Here is a 22,619-nt window from a genome sequence, read left to right as displayed (position 1 = left end):
TGCATAAAGCTCCTGAGATTAGTAGAAACATGTTTAAGGAATTTAAAAAAAAAAGCTAGTGAGTCAGGAAAGAAAGAGACATGGAAATGATCCAAGATGGGACTGGAGAGGAGGCAGAGGCCAGGCAAAGCCTTCCTTGTAGATTTTCATGATATTGGTCTTTACCGCATGCTTCAATGGCCATGGTAGAGATTTAAGGAGAGAGAGGATAGTTCAACATGCATTGAAAAAACCTCACTCTGGGTGAGAAGTAAAGCTAGGACATCAGCTGGGATGTTTCTGCAATGGTTCAGGAAAGAGGTGCCTTTGACTATGGTGGTTGCAGTGGGTGTAGACAGAACACACCCAAGAGACTGTTAGGAGTTTAAGGAATACAATATGTATAAGAGACATGTTCTGCACGATCAAAGGAAGGCTTAACATCAGTGTCAACAAACCCCAATGCTTAGTGGAAGAATCAGTGCTGAATTTTTCTCTCTGTCTTCTATCCTCTTCTGTCAGTTCTGCTTATTTTGCTATTAGAAATCTGGCCGAGTGAAGACATTCAGAATTCCACTGAAATAATAAGGTTTTCTGATGGTGTGATCTATTAGTTAAAAAAAAAACATTTGACAACTCTTGCCTAAGCTGTGTGCTTCCCTGGGATAGGCTCAGGGGCATGAAGATGTATGGGTCTTGCCTCTACCTTTGATATTCTCATTGTCCAATCAGGTAGACCTGCCCACAGCATCGTGGTATGTAAAATGCCATGGCTATTGAAGGGTTAATTATGAACACTGTCCTGTTGGGGGGAGCGAGGGTTAAGAGAGTTAAGACAGCAGGCTGTGGAGCCTGGGTTTGAATCTGGAAATATCTGGATTCTAAGTTTCCGAGTTGCCTCTTCTGAGACATGGGAGTAATAATAGTGGATTATTCATAGGTGATTGTAACAATCAGATGGCATGAGACGTGAAAATCATCAACTGGTAGAGGATGTAGTAATGGCTTAGTAAATACAACAAATGTAGCCATTATGTTATTCTAGGGGAGGGGCTGGTGATCCCTCTGAATCAGGAAAGTTTACACAGCAATGCTTTACATCATATTTAAAGGGTATATATAGTTGACCTTTAATAAGTGTGTGCTTAAGGCATAAATGTGTTTTATGATGGTAAAAGAATTTATTGAATATTTATAGCGTGTCAGGTACTGCTATGAGTATTATAACGATACTTTCTCACTTCATTTTTGTCTGACCCTAAGAAAGAAATACTACTACAATGCCCAGTCATTTGCATATTTATAATATCAGTCATTTGCCCAATATTACACAGTAAATTGGCAAACTGAGATTTAAATCCAGTCCAGACCATTCCAAAACTTTGCTCTTAACTTCTACAAGTTTACAACCTTCATTGTCTAAAAGTGCTGCTGAATGTAAACCAGCTTTTGCTTATTATGTATTTGCTCAATCAACGGATATTAAAAATACATTGCTATAAAGAGCCAATAAAATATTTATAGCGTTTTATCTGAACATTTTTGTTTTATAAATAAATACTCATGGTAGGAAATAAACACATTGGGGAGCAAATAATACATTATGTGGTTATTCCAGTTCTCATAGATGATTACTGCACACATTCTGCTACAAATATCTTCAGACTTTCCCCCCCAATGCACTGATGTATGAGATGTATGTATATAAACCTGTATTTTCATGATAAAAAGTGAATGATAACCTATTTTTTTCAGTAAGAATACATCATAAAACTCTTTGCATGTTTAGGATGGTAGTATATAGCATGGTTGATAGCAAATGTTGGTGGTCGCTGATTGTCATCGCCGTCATCTCGGAAAACCACCCTCCAGCGAGGCTGTAATAATTTGACATTCCAACAACACGAAATTATTCTTTGCAGCACACCTTCACAAATGTGGCTTCTACCACTTAATTTGTGTGTGTGTACTAATCTTGAAGAGTAAAGATGAAATCATGTTGTTTCAGTTTGCACTTACTGCTAATGAGGTTAAACATCAGTCATTTGTATTTTTATTTTTTGAATTTTCTTCACTTGTTATTCTATTAGTTTGCTTATGATTTTCCTATCGGTATTTAAGAACTCTTTATAATGATGACTTTTAAAAAGTTTTTATTTCAATTGCAGTTAACATACAGTGTTATAGGGGCGCCTGGGGGGCTTGGTCGGTTAAGCGTCCGACTTCGGCTCAGGCCATGATCTCGAGGTCCGTGGGTTCGAGCCCCGCGTCGGGCTCTGTGCTGACAGCTCGGAGCCTGGAGCCTGTTTCAGATTCTGTGTCTCTCTCTCTCTCTGCCCCTCCCCTGTTCATGCTCTGTCTCTCTCTGTCTCAAAAATAAATAAACGTTTAAAAAAAGTTTAGAAAAAAAACCCAAAAACATACAGTGTTACATTAGTTTCAGGTGTACAATATAGTGATTCTACACTTCCATACAACACCCTGTGCTCATCACATCAAGTGCAATCCTTAACCCCCACCCTTCACCTTTCACCTCTCTCCACTCTCCTAACCATCAATTTGTTCTCTATAGTTAAGAATCTGTTTCTTGGTCTGCCTCCCTCTCTTTTTTCCCTTTGCTTGTTTGTTTTGTTTCTTAAATTCCACTGATGAGTGAAATCATAGGATATTTGTTTTTCTCTTAGTTTGCTTTGCATATTACTCTTTAGCTCCTTCCACATTGTTGAAATGGCGAGATTTCATTCTTTTTTTTTATGGCTGAGTGGTTTCCCATTGTATATATACACCACCTCTTTCTTATCCATTCATCAGTCATGGACACTTGGTCTGTTTCCATAAATTGGCTGTTGCAGGAAATGCTGCCATAAACAGCAGGGTGCGTGTATCCCTCTGAATCAGTATTTTTGTATTGTTTGGGTAAATACCTAGTAGTGTGGTTGCTGAATTGTAGGGCAGTTCTGTTTTTATCTTTTTGAGGAAACCCCTCCATACTGTTTTCCACAGTGGCTGCACCAGTTTGCATTCCCACCAAGAATGCAGGAGGGTTCCCCTTTCTCCACATCCTTACCAACACCTGTTGTTTGTTGTGTTGTTGATTTTAGCCATTCTGGCAGGCGTGAGGTGACATAGTTTTGGGTAGCTTTTTTTTTTCTTCATTTGTAGTTTTGATTTGCATTTCCCCGATGATCAGTGAGGCTGAGCATCTTGTCATGTGTCTGTTGTCCTAAGTATGTCTTCTTTGGATAAATGGCTACTTAGGTCTTCTGCCCATTTTTTAATTGATTATTATGTATTAAGTATATATTGCAGATATTATCAGCAGCTTGTGTTTTTATTTAGGTTTTAGTCTATTTTTTTTTAAATAAATAAAAATTAAGTAATTAAATTTGCCAGTCATTTTTACTGTGTTTTTTTTTCATTTGGCATTTTCCAAATAAATGTTTTATTCATATCTACGTAATATAGATACGGTGTTTTTGACATTAAAAAGGGATATGCATTCTTTGAGATTTGGGAACCATGGTGTAAGGCATAAAGTCATGCAGATTATGAGTCTGTATCTCTGGTGGTAAGGAGAAAGAGATTGAAAGGCTCTCTGTTTTGTAAGAGTTTCAGTGGCTGGAGCATGTTTAGGAAGTTTCTTGCTGATCAAAGTCTGAAAATATGGGTTTTCTTTCTTTTTGTTTTCATCCACTTTTCTTGAAACCACAGAGCATGTTGTCTTTCAGGCCATCCACTACAAAGCGTAATACATCAAAAGCAGCTCATCTTCATACTAAAGTTGGGATTTCTGAGGCACGGGGATTAGTTACATTTTTGAAATTGTTTAGTGAAAATAATCAGAATAGTATTCGATCAAATATTTCCCCATCTTACACTGTGTTGTTCATCATAAAGAGGAAAATATTTTCATTTTTCAGATATTTGTTTATATACAACACAATATTAAGTATGTAAGTAACATGCATGTCTTGCTGTAGATGTGAAAGGATACTGACCCATGTACAAATAAACTTCTGGCTTATTTTACGAACTCGGTTTTAAATGTCGCCGTATAGCTCTGTGTTAAAAGGCCACTGAGTTAATTGCTTTTATTGTGAAATTCCTCAATCAAATTAGAAATGCCTCCCCCTGTATCAAAGAGATAATATCCTTTTTGTTTTTAATTTTTTTAATGTTTATTCATTTTCTTGATAGAGAGAGTGAGAGCAGGGGAGGGGCAGAGAGAGAGACACACATACTCAGAATCCGAAACAGGCTCCAGGCTCTGAGCTGTCTGCACAGAGCCTGACGCGCGGGGCTCCAACCCACGAACTGCGAGATTATGACCTGAGCCGAAGTCGGACACTTAACTGACTGAGCCACCAGGCGCCCCGAGATAATATGCTTTTATGAACACTTTAATCCCACATTTAACTGAGACTCTTTTTTTTTCTCTTCTAGCTTTTGTTTCCACCAATTTGACATCATACATGGCTACTGATGGCAATGCTCTTGTGAGTACCGTTCGGGACACTGCAGACTTAAATACTGTCAGTTTGATGAATGAGTAAAAAATAAACAAATTGATCTTGAGTTTGGCTAGCTAGTTACTGTCCTCCATTTCATTAGCCACGAGGGGATTAAATGATCCTTTTGTTAGGTTTCAGGGGGTTTCTTATGATCACCAAGCATTTAAGACTGCTAGCTATTTGCTTTTAAAGATCAAAAACATAACCATGATTTTAATATACGATACATAAATTGCCTCTGTGTTTTAGGTCAACTATGATAATAGCACAACCTCTCGTGCGACGTCTATGGGAAAAATTCTGCTAATTATTCTGAAATTTTAGGCTTTTTTGAAAATACTTTTACAGCTATAAATTTGCCTATTTAGGTAAATCCACTGAGGAAGTATGTTATCTCTATTAGACAAGGACACTTAGCAGAGAAAATTAAATAGTTGATAAAATTAACATGATGTTTCTAATAGGAGGGGGTGTGGGGTAGTGTGGGACTGTATAGTGTGTATCTTTTGGCAAATCTAATGACCTCATGATGGATGCATAGGATGGTTTTCGGAGTAGAGCCAAAAGCAGAACCAGAAATGGGGTATTGAGAGAATACAGTATAGACTTCCTGCAAAATAGGGGGCATGGACCATAATTTCCTGATGCAAATTAGGAAATGGATGTCAAGGCAGGTTGTAGGAATCGTGATGGAGAAATGGAATGAACTAGAAAGCTCCTGGAAGGGACACCTTACTAAAAAGCAAGGCAGCTGATTAATTCTCTGCTTTGTTAACAATTTCCTATTCCAGAAATAGAGAAAGCAATGAGAGCACTTTAATTCTGATGCTAATTCTAAATGAGAAGGAAAAGCTTGCTAGTGATGAAAATGGTGGAAACTTTGGGAGACAGGACTGCAGAAAACTAAAAATGAAAACACAAATTATAGTTCATTATTTACCCTGGGAAATTTGCCATCTAAAACTTGCGGAAAAGGCAAATGTGATCCCTTGGACACAAACGAGTAGGTGTTGTTTGATCATAGAAATGTGAATAATCATGATGAAGATAAAGAAGGGGAACACCTAAGAGAATAAATGAGGCCGCAGTGGGAGACTTGGCCAAGATTAAATATGAAGGCATATGTTTAGGGTGTTCAAGCAAGGTCCTGTGGTCAAGGGCAAAAGACAGGCATCACAGATTTGTAAAATAGTCAGGAACACTAAAGCTTAGAGTTCCCAACGTTTATAAAAAATTTTTAAAAAGAAAAAGTGCATATGATGATAAGGACATGTTATACAGAGCAAAGAAATGGAAAGGAAGAACTGGAATGGTTAGATCCTTGAGAAAAGTAATGGAGGGTTTGATTTTTTTTTACATTATTTCCCTTTTCTACTGAAAGAATGTAGTGTTCCAACTGGAAGGAGTTGATCTTATATATTTAAGAAGAAATGGAAACTTATATATTTAAGAAGAAATGGAAACTAAGATAGTAAGAGAGCAGTTAAGCACTTTAAGAAATTCATTCACTCATTCAAACATTCATTTAAAGTTCACTGATTACCTGTCCCGACTCTATCATTTATCACCCACTGTACTAGGTAGGAACTGGAGATTTAAGTATGACCTGAAACATGTTTAAATCTCCACATCTTAAGTAGAGTATAACCCTGGCTATTGGTGCACACTGAAGATTTGATTACCAAAGGACTAACCTACCACCCACACAATCCGCAATTGACAGCCAGCACCGCTGCAATATGTAACCTGCTTCCCCTTGGACCTGGGAGCAGGTGGATTCTACCCTCATTGGTGGGGACTCTGGCTATTTATGGGTCTTTCTCATTTCATGAGCCATCCTCCACTCCCAGACTTAATCAGCTCAGCTCTCCTCGTGTGCCTATTTACCTGTTATTTTTATCTCGGGGCCATCAGTGTCTAGGTGGTACGGCTGAACATCTCTCTTGAGCATTTCTTCCAGTTGCTTTTCAGGGGTTACCCTACTTTATATTTCCATTCAGAAAATTAGTTCCATTTTCTGCTGTCATTTGTTCTCTAAATAAAATGTAGCACAGGAGACCTATTTTTATGCTAGGTGGTTTCAGTAGGCTTGACACATTTGACCTAATCACATCCCAAATCACACTTCATTTACACTAACCTAACGTTTATTGAGCTATATATGCTGAGCCTTCTGTTTGGTGCTTATGATGGGGAACTTACCATCAGCAGGGGTGAAGGCCAGTACTTTTAAGGCACTTTTGTTGATCGTGACCTTATAGTTACTGAGGTTGGCATGGTAAATTGTGCCAATAAAACTGCCCAAGAAACTAGATTCTGAGCATCTGAGATTTTATTATGTGTGTGGTAGAATAGCGTTTTTCTGGTTAAGCTGAGTTGTTCATTATCTGATAGTAGCCTCTTCTCTCCTCTGAAAAAAACAGAATTTTTAGAGCTAAAGCTTCCCAGAGAACCAAAGGTATTCACTCACCAAGTTCCATTGGTTTCATCTTCTTGGTATTTCGTTGTCTTCACAGGCACAACACTACCCTTCCCTATCCCTGCTGGGATCCTTGCCTCTGCACCTGCCCCCCCCACCCCCCTTGCCCCTCCAATCCACCTGCCATGCAACAGACTGAGTGAACTTTCTTAAACGCAAATAACATTGTGTCCCTTGCCTGCTGACATCTGTTCGGCGGCTTCCCATTGACTTTTGGGTAAACCTCATACTTTCAAATGTAACTTACAAGGTTCTGTGTGATGTTGGCTTTACTACTCAGTGTGGTTATTCCCCAACACTCTGTGGTGGGTGCCTTCTGGTTCACACCTGCATTCCTGTATTAGAGCCTTTCATGCTCAGGCCTTTATCCTTGGGACCTTTGTTTTTATCAACCCGCGGGGTGATTCCCCTGACTCCCCTGACTCTCTGATCCTGGGTAATGGCACTTCCATATGGACCTCATTATCCTTGTTCAATTCTTTCTTTTCTGCATTTGACTGGAAGCTGTGTAAGAGCTTGCTTGCCTCTGAATCTTGGGTCCTTGGCACGGAGTAATTGTGCAAGAACTGGTGGTTGAATAAACAAAAGCCACAATTGACCAAATCGTGGCCTGAAATAAAGAATTAGCATAATCATCTCTAGGATCTGGGTCATAGCTTGTTGGGAAATCTACAACATAATCATTAGATTTGGTACAATCTCTAAACATTTCTAAGAATCCACTTGTGTAGTCCTCCATATTTATAAGGCTTTCCATGCATCATGCTGTGGTGATAACACAGTATTATACACTAAATGAGTATTGCTTATTTTTCTGATATGACTAGTTTCTCACTAAAATAAAGAAATAGATGAATAAGCAAACAAACAAATCACAATTAGCATACACGAATCTTAAAGGCTTGATTAAGAAAGTTCTGTGTTCTCAGATTTTAGTAACAATGTTTTAGCTAAGAAAGGAAAACAGCCTTACCTTGAAGACGACAAGGGTTAGAGGGAATGCTACACATCATCTCTTGTATCGTCATATTTAGTTCTTTCACCTAAAGCTTCTGAGAATTCTTACTTTCAGGGATGGCTCTTGTGGGCAGGAAATGGTCAGATTCATCTTAGATAAGAACCTGATTACAGTGGTTTCCCAAGAATTCTTTTAAATAAAATTGTTTTATTAAATATTGCCTAAATGTCAAGTGAAAACTTGTTCCTGAAACAGAAAACTCTGCATATGAATCATGGTAACTTTGCTCAGTTTTCATGCTCCATGAGGACAGCAGGCTCATTGAATGGGAAGGGACATTTACTTCTGGTGCCGTGGCTGGGTTCATCTGCTGCTTCCTGGACTGTCATCTGTGGGTTGATTTGTCTAACAGCAAACCGGTATTTGTTGTGTTTACTTCACAATAAAGCTCTGCATTCATCACTTACGGAACACTTGTTGCCTGGGTGTTGTGTTCTGTGTGTGGTGAACAGTCTAGACATGATTCTGGTTCCCATGGGGAACTGCCTGCCCCTCACTTGAACTCTGTGCTCATCGTGTGTGCCTCAGGGCTGGGGTGATATTCGGGGATGAAGTGAGGAATTTAGTTTTCACATTTTTGATTTACTAAAAAGAGCTCACATTTTGGCAGCTTGTTCATTTAGGCCACATGAACATAACTCCGTTATGCCAACGCTGCTGTGCGCAGGTCTTGTGCACAGATCAAACTTGGGAGGTTGTTTCACATATTTGCTATTCCAAGTAGGACTTCCAGTGGAACAGTGCCTGACAGCTGTCTGGGGAGCAGATTACCGGGTAGGGTCTTGTTAACTACCACTGGAAAACTTCTGTCCCCCTTTCCAGTGCTCTTCTTTTGTCCCCTGCATTCTTATTTCTTTGGTTTCAGATTCTTACTATTTGTAGGACATGGTTAAAACAGGATGCTGGAGAAAGCTGCGATAGTTTTAGAGGAAACGGTATTTTAGATAAAAGTAGAGATTTGTTGAGCACAAGGTTATTTTACCTTCAAAGAAATATCAAGGGTCAACACTTCAGGTGGGTTCAAATTTAGTGTCAGTTAATACCAGAAACTTTTCTCTATGCATGTGCTGCTTTGGGGGTAAGAAAGGTATTGGGGCAATCTTCATGTTGCTTAACTGTGCTGATGTTATTTAGTGGGGGCATTTCTCAGCTCTGCATAATCAAGCAGTAGATGGCTTTCCAGGTATTTGTTAAATCTCTACATGTGCCAGGACTACTAGTAAGGCATCATGTGAAGTACAAATTGACATAGGACATAGTCAGTCTTTTGGCAAATATTTATTGAGTGTCCTTTATGTGTCAGGCATTGGGCTAGGTGCTAGATTTTGAAGTCATGACATGATCAAGAACATCAATTATGTCTTGAAGTCTTGGCCAATCATTGAGTCTGTGGAGAGTTATAGTCACTCAAGCACGAGCTGATAAGAGATAAGAAAACTTGAAGAATCAAATGAAGAGGGGTGATGATTGAATAAACATGTGAACTAGAGGAAAGGCCTGAGATTACTCACAGGTTCTGAGTTGGACCATCTGGTGGATAGGGTTACCATCATGTATGCACCACACAGATACATAAACATAAATTATAATATCTGTTGCCGAGCCATCAGCAAAGTATGGTGGGATATAGAAGACAGAATAGGCCAAGTAACATAGAGTTAAACAATAGGCTTAGGAGTCCTACTGGCTTGGGGTCCAGTCTTGGCTCTGCTTCTCGTTATGTGTGATCTAAGGAGACGTTACTTAACTTCACCGAGATCAAGTTCCTCATTTGTGGAAAGGAAGATAAAAATAGTACCTATCATGAGGATTTTGGGGAGATAATATGAGGCAATTATTACAGTGACTACAAATAAATATCACTGCATGAATGTAAGATTATCAGAGGAGCTAACTGCCTTCTAAAGTCAGAGAACACTTCATGGACGAGGTGGCATTTGACTTGGGTCAGAAAGATGAGTAAGCATTAACCAGACGAAAAATGGCGTAGGGAATAAAGTATTCAAAAGTATGGAGTTGTCAAAATACTTGAAATTTCTGCATAATAGAATAAATTTTAAGGTGCCAGGAAAGGAAATGAATAGATGTCTTGGTGGCATAGTGAGGCTACCATGGAAAGGGAATTTCTTGTCATTCAAACTGTGATTTCAAGATAGAATCTTATCAATGAAATGACTGGTTTCCTTTCAGTAATGGTCCTGTGTGTTCACACTCTGATACTATACTATGTTGTAAACATAGAACAATGCTAGACAAAGAGAAATAGAGAAAACCAAAAAAGCGAAGATAGGTTAAAAATACAGTAATAGCTCTGAGGATCAGAAATGAAAAGCAGCAAGCAAGACTGAAGCTATGGGACTAATGGGTACCTTGTCCGGAGGGAGAAAGTAGTTTGCCTCCTGGACCAGTTTAAGGAGATTAAAAACTGCTCCTAAATATGATGAGAGCTACATTCATTTCTTGGTGACAAGTAAACAGGGGCTCCCCGACTTGAGAAAGGTGCTAAAGATGAAAAGAAAACAATCGTCAAACCACTGCCTGGGCTTAGGCAATTAACCCCCTAAAGGTTAGGGAGTGGGAGACAGGAACACAGCCCCCAAATCAGACACTGAACCTAGTCACCAGCTAGATTAGTGACTGGGTAGGCAAGATTCATTATGATCACCTCAACACATGATTGTAGGACTGATTCTACACCCAGTAGAGGCAATCTGCAAACTGATAAGAAGGGAGCCATGGGCACAATAGGGGAAGGGGAGAAGGAGAGAAAGAGAGAGAGAGAGAGAGAGAGAGAAGAGAAAAGAAAAGAGAATGGATAAACAAAACCTCTCTACTCATATTCTGTAAACTTAAATTACAAAACAGATTTTTAAAATGCCAAGAAAGATAGACTATACAATAAAAATTCAAGGGAGACTTTATTTTACATGAAATCAATTTTTAAAAGCCTGACAGAAAAATTTAAGTATGAAACTCAAAATATCTTTGAAAAATTTTTGAAAGATTATCAGGCACAAATAAAAAAATATGAAAATGAAGTGGGTTTTAAACATATCTAGAAGTATTAGAAGTGAAAATATATTCTTTGAAATAGAATGTGCAGCAAATGGTATTAACTCAACATTGGATCCTTTCAAAAAGAATATTGGCAAATTAAAAAACATACAGAACATATGTGGTACTGAGAGAGAAACAGATTAAATATTAAGAAAAAGAAACTAATATATATTTGATAGTAGTGGCAAAAGAGGAGAATGAAAAGAAATGTAGGAAAGCATTATTGAATATTTCTGCTAATTTTCCATGCTTAAAAAAGGATACAAATGCTGTTATCAAAAGTCCACTCTAAGGATTGAGGAGTATAAAAAAGAATAAGTCAATAACTAGATACACTGTAATAAACTACAGAATATCAAGGATGATAATTATGTCTTAAAATTTTGAGTGAAAAGATCACATACAAAGAATTACAGACTGATAGCAATTTCATCAATACAATAAATGATAGACCAATGATTAAACGCTCCAAAGTGCCAGGTGAAAAGAATTGTATACTCAGCTAAACTATCATTCAATTTTGATGGCAAAATAAAGACATTACTGTTTAGATAAACATTCAGAATTTACTACCTGTAAATCCTCATTAAATGGACTGTTAGAGGAGGTACTCCAGGAAAAAGAAAAGTGAACCCAACAGACAGATATTTGATAAAGGAAACAAAGGTGATCACAGAAATTAATAACATATGGCACTAAATTTAATTGTCTATTGATGAGTAATGATGATAATAATAACATTTTAACAGAAAAATAAAAATCTAGAATATAGTACCAAGAGAGAAGGCATCGAAGCAGGAGTTAAAATGTGCTGAATTGGGGCGCCTGGGTAGCTCAGTCGGTTAAGCGTCCGACCTCGGCTCAGGTCATGATCTCACGGTCCGTGAGTTCGAGCCCCGTGTCGGGCTCTGTGCTGACTGCTCAGAGCCTGGAGCCTGTTTCAGATTCTGTGTCTCCCTCTCTCTCTGACCCTCCCCCGTTCATGCTCTGTCTCTCTCTGTCTCAAAAATAAATAAAGGGGCGCCTGGGTGGCGCAGTCGGTTAAGCGTCCGACTTCAGCCAGGTCACGATCTCGCGGTCCGTGAGTTCGAGCCCCGCGTCAGGCTCTGGGCTGATGGCTCAGAGCCTGGAGCCTGTTTCCGATTCTGTGTCTCCCTCTCTCTCTGCCCCTCCCCCGTTCATGCTCTGTCTCTCTCTGTCCCAAAAATAAATAAACGTTGAAAAAAAAAAAATAAATAAATGTTAAAAAAAAATTTTAAATGTGCTGAATTACGTGACATATTCATGATGAATTTAGAAATACTAAATTAAAATAGTAAATTGAGCATCAGAGGAATACCATGTAAGGAAATGGAAGAAAGGGAGAAAATAAAATAAATGTAAACTGAAAACACAAAATGAAACTACAGTAAATGTTAGTAGATTAAACACCTATCAAGAGGCATATATAATCATATTTAAAAAAATCTGATTATAGGATGTTTATAAAAGAAATAGAAAAAGTAAACGAAAACCGTACACACAGAAATACCACACAGAAAGATTGAAAATAATAGAAATACTAATAAAGTTATAGCTCCAGCAACAAAATTTACATAGGGATGGGAGATATTTGGAAAACAAAATTAGCAACTTTGAGGTTTACATTGAATGCTTACAAAACTTGACTATGTGGGGCGCCTGGGTGGCGCAGTCGGTTAAGCGTCCGACTTCACCCAGGTCACGATCTCAAGGTCCGTGAGTTTGAGCCCCGCGTCAGGCTCTGGGCTGATAGCTCAGAGCCTGGAGCCTGTTTCCGATTCTGTGTCTCCCACTCTCTCTCTCTGTCCCTCCCCCGTTCATGCTCTGTCTCTCTCTGTCCCAAAAATAAATAAACGTTAAAAAAAAAAAATTAAAAAAAAAAAAAAACTTGACTATGTAGCAAGTCACAAATAAATGTTAGCATATTTCAAGAAATTGATACCATAAAGATTGTGTTTTCTGAACAGAAAGCAATGACATTAGGACTCAAAAAGAAAAAGATTAGTAGAAAGTTCTCATAAGTTAGGAAACTTACAAGTACATTCTAGAATATCTCACTGGCTGGAGAGAACTGACTTAGAATTGAAAACCAGGGAGATTCAGGTAGAATTTAGATGTAAATTTATAGCTCTAAATATATTATTAAAAGCAAAGAATGATAATAAATGAGAAATCACCTGCAGGAATGAGAACAAGAATAACACAGTAAATATAAAGAAATTTAAAGATATAGGGATAATAAATTAAGAGCAGAAACTAGTGGAATAGTTAAAAAAAAAAAAAGCAAGTGGAAGGATTTCTGAAATTCTGAAGTAGGACCCCAAAATATACTCTAGATTGCAGAGAACTGAACATATATTGCAGGAGATTCTAAGTAGGATTCTTGAAAGCAATTTGGAATATATCCAAAAAGTAAAGGATATTCATATTATAACTCATGGAGTATATATTTCTTCCTTCTTTTCTTTGTTACTTTTTAATATTTTTAAAGGAATAGAATACAAATACAGTCGTGTTTTCCTATTGATGCCTTCCTTTTTCCATTTCCCTCTCATTCACCCCAAGTTACATTGTGATGTTTATCATTCCCATGCAGCTTTAGTATTTACACGCAATATTTAACAATCTTATAAACAGTAGCATTATTACAGGCATTTAATTTTCAACATGACGTTTTTGAGATTTGTTTTGCTAGTTCTGACAGAGCATGGCACTAAGGGAAAAGGGGGCTGTTTATCCATCCACATAGGAAACACATAAGCATTCTACAGTTGTGTATTACCAGTACAATGGTGCAATTAACAAACCGTCTGTGATCTCCACTGTGCATAGGGGCATGTGTTTCTCTGGGCTGGAGTATTTATCTGAAAGTGGATCTTTCTTTTTTTTACACTGGCAGCACTTGATGTTTTGTACTCCCCTTTCTTTCAAATCTCTTGGTCAAGGGGCATCTGGGTGGCTCATTCAGTTAAGCGTCCCTACTTTGGCTCAGGTCATGATCTCACAGTCTGTGGGTTCAAGCCCTGCATCCGGCTGTGTGCTGATAGCTCAGAGCCTGGAGCCTGTTTCGGATTCTGTCTCCCTCTTTCTCTGCCCCTCCCCTGCTCATGCTCTGTCTCTCTCTGTCTCAAATATAAACAAAAACATAAAAAAAATTAAAGACCCCTCACAAATCTCTTGGTCAATTCCAGGATAACCCCTCCTCTGATTTTCTGTATCTTTTCATTAGCTGTTATGTTCAGTCTCCTTGATTGTTTCTCTGTTGCTACTGTGTAACATATTGGGCCTCCTTCAGATTCTGGCTTCGAGTCTTTGTCGTTCTGCACACACGGCTGATCTTATCCTAGCTCAAGTTTTGTACTCTCTATACGTCGATGGTTCCCAATTCTATATCTTGTTCCAGATTTTCTCCAAATCCCTAGACCCTTAAGTACAATGTATACAGAGCATTTCCACTTAGATGCCTCATATGTACATCAAATTTGCTGTTTACTACTGGACGTGTATATTTAAAACTATGCTGTCTATATTGCTGTCATTTATCCAATTGTCTAGGCTAGAAACTCCAGAATTTCCCTGGCATTTCACTCTCCCTCACTTTCTACATTCTCTCCCTCCTCCTCACTCTCCCCTTCTGGCCCCTCCTCCCTTTTCCAGCTCCTCTCTTTGGCTCCTTCTCTCCCTTCTTCCTAGTCTTCCCACTTTATTCCTTCTTCTGTCTCTTCTATGCCTCCAGCTTCCCCTCACATTCTAGTCCCACTCACATTCCCTGTCCTACTCCTTTATATAACATCAACAGCGAGCGCAAATATCGTAAGAAGCTGCCACTAGTTTTGTTCTTGAAATAAACTTTTGCACATTGCCATTTATTTCTATGACTTTGGGCAAAATACTGGACCTCCATTTGCTTCAGTTTTCTTCTTCTGTAAGATGGGGAGCACCTAGGCCATAATTATTGTGAAGATTCAATCCAGGTATTTGTGAAAAGACTCAGGGCAGTGCCTAGCACATGGCAAACATTCTACAAGCTTTATATATATTTTCTAGCTGTCATGATCTCCTGTTCCTATCATTATTAGAATGTCTATTATTTGACTCCAGTTTTTACTACTAGAGATTTTTTTCATATGAATTATTAAGTAATATTTAAGGTAGGTTAGTCTTCTGAAAAAAAAGTAAATGAATTTTTCATGTATTTTCTCTGGTAAGATTTTAATAGTTAAAAGCTTTAAAACTCCCTATATAAAGTTGAGTTTACTTTTCCAGGAAGGAGACACGATCTTTGTGGGGGAAAGGTGTTCGTGGAGAAACGTTGCTAACAACACGGTCAGTTGGAATTGGCTTGACTAAAATACTTAGGACTTTTGTACCTTGGTTAAAGTGTTGGTAGCTTGAAATTGACAATGATGTGAGGCTTTACACCATGGAAACTGGTAAATGCCACAGATCATGGTGCATTTACTGGCATATCATTGTACAATTTTGCTAAAGACCAGAAGAATCGTTATGAAGTTTCATGAAGTGACAAACCACTTTACTGTGAATTTCAATATATCATGGAGGTAAATGGTGCCCACAGGATTTAACAATTACTATATAGATTGGAAGTCGCTAGACTAATTACTCTGTAACCTGAGTGTTAGCGCCATCATTAGGCATCAGAGGAAGGTCCCTTTGTATGTTTTGTTCTGGTTCCTTTGTATGTTTATGTGTGTTTTGACTGATTAATAACCACATGAATTTCTGTAACCGTTTTGTAAAATTAAAGTACTGCTTTCCAGTAAAAAGGGAATATATATTTAAAAGAAAAATTTCCCCCCAATTTTAGAACCAAGTTAGTGCAAACTCAGAATTTAGGATAATTCTTCACTTTTACCCACAGCATCCCAACGGGAAGATCTTATCAGGCTTTGCACACTTGTTCTGATAACGAGTTATGATTCCACTATTGAAAAACTATCTCATAAATTGCTTAACTGGTTGCTCGGCTTTTTTTTTTCACTTACCTAGTGAAAAAAAAAAACCCACATGTAACATCTTCTTAAAACTGACTAGTTAGTGGGTTCCACTTCCTGTTGTGAGGAGTAAAATGTATCTTAAACTCACTGAAGTTCTGAAGATTGTTTTCATTCTCTCATCTAAACCAATTTAGGTTTCAAATTCACATATTTCAGGTGAAACTGAAACTCCCTAAAATTTGTTATTTCTGTAATATGTGCTCTGTTTCCGGTTGGGGGAAAACAGTTTTAACAGTTAATACAGATTTAATAATAATTTGCCTTAGGGGAAGTATTGTCAGAGGAGAGTGTCCTCAATGACTAAACTCCTTTACCCCCCTTAAAAAAGGTCTAAATTCTTTCTTGGTGTTGAGTGTTCACTCTCTTTGAGGTATTGTCCTGCTTGCAACTCCCGATCTCACCCAGCCCAGACACAAGATTCTAGCAAACACCAAGGGCTGGTCTTGGGCAAAATTGAGGTAAAACCTATAGATTCATTTGGGCATTCTCTAGAGCCGACACTAGGGTTGGATGGATGATCTGGAGAGTTCCCAGTCCCATTGGGGCTCAAAATGGGTGGATGGAGGAGATTCACTAGTGCTCAGTCAGGAGAGATGGACCCAATGGTGCCCACCTTTACAGACTCTACAGTTGTCTTCTTGTGACTTTCCCATGCTTTGTTCTTCTTAGAGCTGCTCTTTTTCTATGAACTAAATGTGACTGACCTTGGTCATCTGGGGCCAGAACCTTATAGGAAAGCCTCTGTTCCCACATCTAAATTTACCTACTCTCTCCTTTGTCTTTAGTCCTGACTCACCTAAGTTTTAACTATTCAAATGATACACATATTTGGGCTAAAATATATATATATATATATATATATATATATATATATATATGTATATATATATATATATATATATATATTTTTTTTTTTTTTTTTGTTTCCCTGATCTCAGATAATTGCTTAGTAAAAAGACCCAAGGAGACCATTGGAGGGAATGGTGGGAATTTCAGACCAAGATGCAGGTCAGGGTGGGAGATATCTATCGAAGAGGTGCTGAGACGACCTTGTCGTCACAATACACCTAGATTTTTGTCACGTGTCAGGACTGTCAGGACTGTAATAAATCTATTCTTGCCTAAAACTTAGGGCAGTCACTGCTTTTGCTATGCCCTTTTCTCGCAAGGATGATTGATTCCTGCAGGACTAAAATTGTATTCTAACATTTGTAAAAGAAAAAGTCAGTATGAGATTTCTCAGGAAAAATAATTTAAGCACATTGACTTCATCATCGTCGCTGAAGGAAATACAAGTCCCACTTATCCTAAAAATGGTTCAATTTTTATTAGTATAAAGTATTTGCTTATGTCAGTAATAGTGTAATATGATATTATATATAGTCATATAATGTTTTTTGGTTTTCAGATAATTTTCACATACAACCTTGTTAAAAAATCTGTAAGACCTTTATATTGGGATTATTAGAAATATCTTGACTTTACAAACAAGGAAACGGGTTCTGAGTGGTCAATTGACATTTTCCTGGTAACACAGCTACCCAGGCAGGAGCTGATTTCAGGCCCCTGGATTTTTAAATCCTACCCTCTTTCCCCTGTATCATATTCCCTCTTGAAACACATAGTAGTACCATACACAATAGCTATTAGGTCAATAGTTAGGTATGCAGAATACTAGCCAGGAACATCTATATTATAAAATGTTGTGGTAAGATTGTATGTCAACCATTAGAGCTGCTTTGCGATTATGTACAATATTTTTAAATTCTCTACTTGTTAACATAAAAGATTAAATCTTTTATATGTGAGTAAATTCAGCTTAGATAATGTGCAACTTCTTTAATCTAAAACGTCTCTCCACACACACACATACACACACACACACACACACACACACACACACGGCCATTTGAAAGCTTTTTTCTTTTTTTTTTATTATCTATGTTTGCTGATAGTCTGATCTTACACATATTATTTAAAATGTATTGTGAAAGGTGTGTATTTCAGATATATTGTCTTATGTCTGATTTGAATATTTGAAGAGCTAGTATAAAATAGAAGTTGAAATTAACTTATCTTCTGTGAAACATGTGAGAAACATTCAGAGATGCTTAAAGACAGAATGAGTAATTTGAATCTGGCTGTAGATAAGAATTTCCTGATAAGGAGGATAGATACTTAGATGTCACCAAAAGAGGTTGTGGGACTTCTTTTTCTGGGATATTGAATTCATGTGGTGTAGGTGTAACCCTAGATGGGGGCAGGGCCATGGATTTAACAATCTGATACGAACCCGTAGTATTGCGAGATCTCAATTAGCTTCCCGGTTTATTTAATTAATTGGTGTTATTTAAAAATTGCCAGAGAAGAAGCAGGATCTGTTTTTTGATTCTCTCTGACACCCACAAAAAAGTCAAAGGGGAAATACTTCATTATTTTTAAGAACTTCAGTGCACACTGTCCTGCGCTAACAGAAGTGGTAGCATTAAAACTGTCTGTGGTGGAAACAGGAAACATTAGTGATAAACGCCGAGTTACGCATCTTCGTATCTTTCTTCAGGTTCAGCTCAACGTATACCATTCTAATTAGCACATTTTGTGCCTCAGCGAGTAGCTCCCCTTTAGCTCTGCTTGGAGAGTTTTTTTTAGCTTCCATCCTGCTCATAAACACTGCCACCCCCTCCCTCCTTCTCTCTTTACAAATGTTACAACACAATCAGAAATTTCCTCTTTTCTTTCCTTCCTGCATTATCAGCAGGTTCCCTTGCGTCAGAAGCAGAGAAAGAAAACTCAAGGTAATTAGATCTCTTTTGTTTCTTTATCCCCTTTTCGTGTGCGTGAGTGTGGGTTTTCTCTCGGATGCCTTCTTTGGGATCCAGATTTATTTATTTTTTTGTCTGTCTTAATGCTCATATCAGAAGGTGGATGGCAGATTAAATTTTTGGTTATTTTTGGCTCGATTTTAAGAAATGACGGCATGCTGTTCATTTGGATTAATCCCTCGTGGTATGTCAATAAAGCTTAGAAAAGCTGGCACCCGAGTCGGGAAGTAGCTGTGTTTAGGTGGGCATTAACCCTTCTCTATCTATTGCATAATGACTGCTATTATTTTGAAAGGAGCTGTGTTAGTACAACGATATGCCTGCCAGGCTCATGATTTGAATTTTTTCAATTTATTCTTGTTGAATAATATTCTTAGACTAACACTTGCATATTAGCCTCCCTCTTTCTTTGGTCATATCTTGTACCTTCTAAGCACCAAATGAATGCTTAAAAATAAAATAAATATTAATTCTTTTCTTTTTTTGCATTTACTTTGCATAAATTTTAGTAAAAAAAAAATCAGCTCTCAAGAGGTAAACAATTAACAGTTACCTTTCACTTGGTCATGTAAATCAGGGTACTGTGTTATTTACCTTCTCGTATAATTGCTGCAGGTTTTTTCACGATGAGTCGGAGGAGGATATCATGTAAAGACCTGGGACATGCTGACTGCCAAGGGTGGCTGTATAAGAAAAAAGAAAAAGGAACTTTCCTGAGCAACAAATGGAAAAAGTTCTGGGTGGTGCTGAAGGGAACGTCGCTCTACTGGTACAGCCACCAAATGGTGAGTCTACGATATTCCTCTCCTTTCAGCTGCTTTGACAAGGGTGGCTTAAACATCACTGAGGACCAGGTGGTTCCTATGGGAAAGTTCCTTTTTATTTCTGGAACTTGGAACAGAGCAGATAAATAAGTTCTAGAAACCTTTTCTGATCCAATAGATAGGAAGGCTATTGCACTCTATTTTACGGAAGACAGAAATCATCCTGCTTGACTCATCTTTGGTTGGAGAGGGCTGTCCAAACTTATATCTATCTATGAATGTGACTACTCTTCCATGAGAAATTGTACTCATTTCAAGACTTATATGGACAGCACTTTATATGGAAACTTTTTGTTATTAAGATTTCTAGTAAAACGGGGAATCGGCTTTAAGACCTATTAGGGGTGTAAACTGATTCAGTCCACAGAATGTATTTTCATTTCTCCTCCTTTACTGTTTTTTCCTCTGCCCTTTATTGGGTGGGTTGGTTTTAGAGTCGCTAATCCACGTACCAGCACTGCGTTGCTGACTGTTGTCTCTTGTTCCCTGGCATGCTTGGTGATGGCATTAAAGTACGATGATCAGACAACGCTTGAAAAGAAAGTTACCTGATTTGTCCTTAATCAGCGGTACACTTCTGTGGTCTGCTTCACAGGCTAGTTTTCTGTTGGGAAGGGCTGGAAATAAAGTTATTATGAGAAGGTTTGCTGAGCGTTCCTGGCTAGCCACAGTTTTGAAGACAGCGATGTTGTTGAATATTGAATGTGTAGAGACTTTTCATATAGGAATTCTCTCCATTAACCCCCAGTGGCCAATTGTTGATCTCAGGAGAGCTGGAGTTTCTTTTGGGGTCTAATGAAGTTCAGCAATGGATATCCTTTAAGCAGTTAAGGGGAAATTACTTAGGAATTGCCCCTAAGCAAGAGCCATCCTTTCTGTATGACGCCATTCTTCTAAAATGGCTTGTGGATCCCCATCACTCAAGTAACAGAGCTTTAGAGCATGTAACTTCATAACTGTAATAGAGGTGCTGTATATAGTTTGTGGATTTTAGTGGATCAACTTACATTCATTGGGCGTTAATATGAAATTTGTTACCCATATGCCCCTAGGCAGCTGTTATGTAAAGACTTGGTAAAACTGGACCCAAATCCAACTCCAGTGCTCTGGAACAAGCATTTGCGCCACCCTCCCCAACCCATCCAGCCCGCCATGCTTCTTTCTCTACAAGCCCTCTCCAGCCCCCTGTTCTCAGGCTAATTGCTTTGGTTTCACCCCATGCAAAACATGGTACAAAGTCCTTTATTGAGTTCCGTAAAATATATATTTATTTAAGGCTTCAGTGAGCTGTAACAACTTTATCAAAGATTTGGGAGGGTTTCAAGAAAGAATCACTTTGCGGAGTATGCAGGTACCCACTATCTCCCTTCTCTCGTCTCCCCTTCTGGGTACATCCATCATCTCTTGTTTAACATGGAATAGTTTTACCCAAATTAAGGCAACCTAGGGCTGGGGTTGCACCTTCTGTCTTCGGGGATTTTTCCTAAACGAACACAGCTTTTTTTCTTAGGAGGAATTAAGGTCATTACAGATTTTTTCCTCCTGTTTCATATTATTTTTGGCTCTTGCTTTTGGGTAGTTGTGGCCAGTGATAATCTGCATCTTTTATAAGTTGACAGGACTTACTGACACACCTTTCAATAGCTCTCTGGGAATTTCCAGAGGCTGTTGGAAGGACTGGGTATTGATCAAGCCTGGCACATCCGTGGGAAGTAACAAACTCAGAGGCATGGCATTAATTTCCTCAGTGAAATTATTGAGCAAGTATGTTCTTGGTGCTGTCCCCGTCTTCATAGAATTTAAAGGAAGCCCCTTCTGAATCACACATAGTTACAGATTTAGCTGGTTTGGTTCACTGGCTCATTTGGCTTAAGCTTCTCTTACAGCAGCAACTTAGAGGACAGTTACCTGTTTTAGGCATTAGGAATCTCATGCTTCCACAGGGAGCAGAAATGTCATCTGAGATGAGATTGGAAAGAGGTAAAGGAGAGAGCCATCTGGCACCCTCAAGCGCCCTATCCTCATTTGCTTTCATGCAGATGTATAAAGCAATATTCAGGGAGCAAATCATGTACCTGAATAGAGTTAGGTTAGCGATATTGAATGGAGAATAAGTTTACTGTTATCTGGCCTTGGAGTTATCCTGATAAACGAGTGATATGTAACAGAGGGACCTCCAGCTCCCTAATTCTATGACTCTATTATAGAGAAATTCTCACTTTCTCTCTTTCCATGCACGCATGCATACACACACCCACATGAGTGGGCGTGCGTGCATACCCTGACATCTTAATTACATGTTTGTGATGAGGAAAAAAGGCTACTCAATGAATACTTAATTAGCAGTCATATTCCTGGTATCCATGTGAATGTCAACTGTGAAATAAGAACCAAACACATGTCCTCAAGCTAAGAACGTTTATTGACTTTCTGCCACACAAGGAATTCAGATTCAACAAAGTAGTTCCCAAGGCACTTAATGCCTAATGAGCAAACCTCTTATTCTCTCCTCTATTCTTTCTTCCTTGGCCTGATGCTGGGAGGTAATGGAGCCAATAGCATCCCAGCAAGAACCACTTCTTACTGAATGCCTACTATGATGCCAAGGGATATTCTAGGTACCCTTCACACATGCTCTTTCTTACTGCTCAAAAACGCCCTCTGAGGTAATAATTGTCACCACATTTGGAAAGTTGGGAAGGCTGAGACTCAGGGAGATTGTGTGTCTAGCCCTGTGATACAAGTAGTAAGCGGGGAAAACATCACCTTCCGCCCCTTTGACTCTGTAGCCAGAATCGTTGCCATCTGCCGGCCTGACCCCATGCCGACCCGAGGCTAAATGACAGTCTTCAGTAGGGTTCTGAGAGAAGAGCTCTAGAGATGAAGTCTA

General features: G+C 38.5%; 1 protein-coding gene across 6 annotated transcripts in view; it reads left to right on the top strand.

Annotated features, from left to right (window-relative positions):
• Positions 1-22,619, top strand: part of IPCEF1 (interaction protein for cytohesin exchange factors 1) — a 185,166-nt gene that overhangs the window by 89,181 nt on the left and 73,366 nt on the right. For 3 of the 6 annotated variants that reach the window (XM_045500095.1, XM_045500101.1, XM_045500096.1), the window contains exons 4-6: positions 4,423-4,475; positions 18,839-18,878; positions 19,521-19,690. In XM_045500095.1, coding sequence (XP_045356051.1) covers positions 4,452-4,475; positions 18,839-18,878; positions 19,521-19,690 — 234 coding nt within the window. In that variant the 5' untranslated portion in view covers positions 4,423-4,451. Of the gene's footprint in view, positions 1-4,422; positions 4,476-18,838; positions 18,879-18,911; positions 19,147-19,520; positions 19,691-22,619 lie in introns of those variants that run through there. The other 3 variants (XM_045500097.1, XM_045500100.1, XM_045500102.1) reach the window with 3 other exon arrangements.

This window comes from Leopardus geoffroyi, chromosome B2 (genome assembly GCF_018350155.1).
Source record: "Leopardus geoffroyi isolate Oge1 chromosome B2, O.geoffroyi_Oge1_pat1.0, whole genome shotgun sequence".
NCBI lineage: Eukaryota > Metazoa > Chordata > Mammalia > Carnivora > Felidae > Leopardus > Leopardus geoffroyi.
Note: the sequence above shows the minus strand (reverse complement) of the source record. Positions and strands in the feature narration are given on the sequence as shown.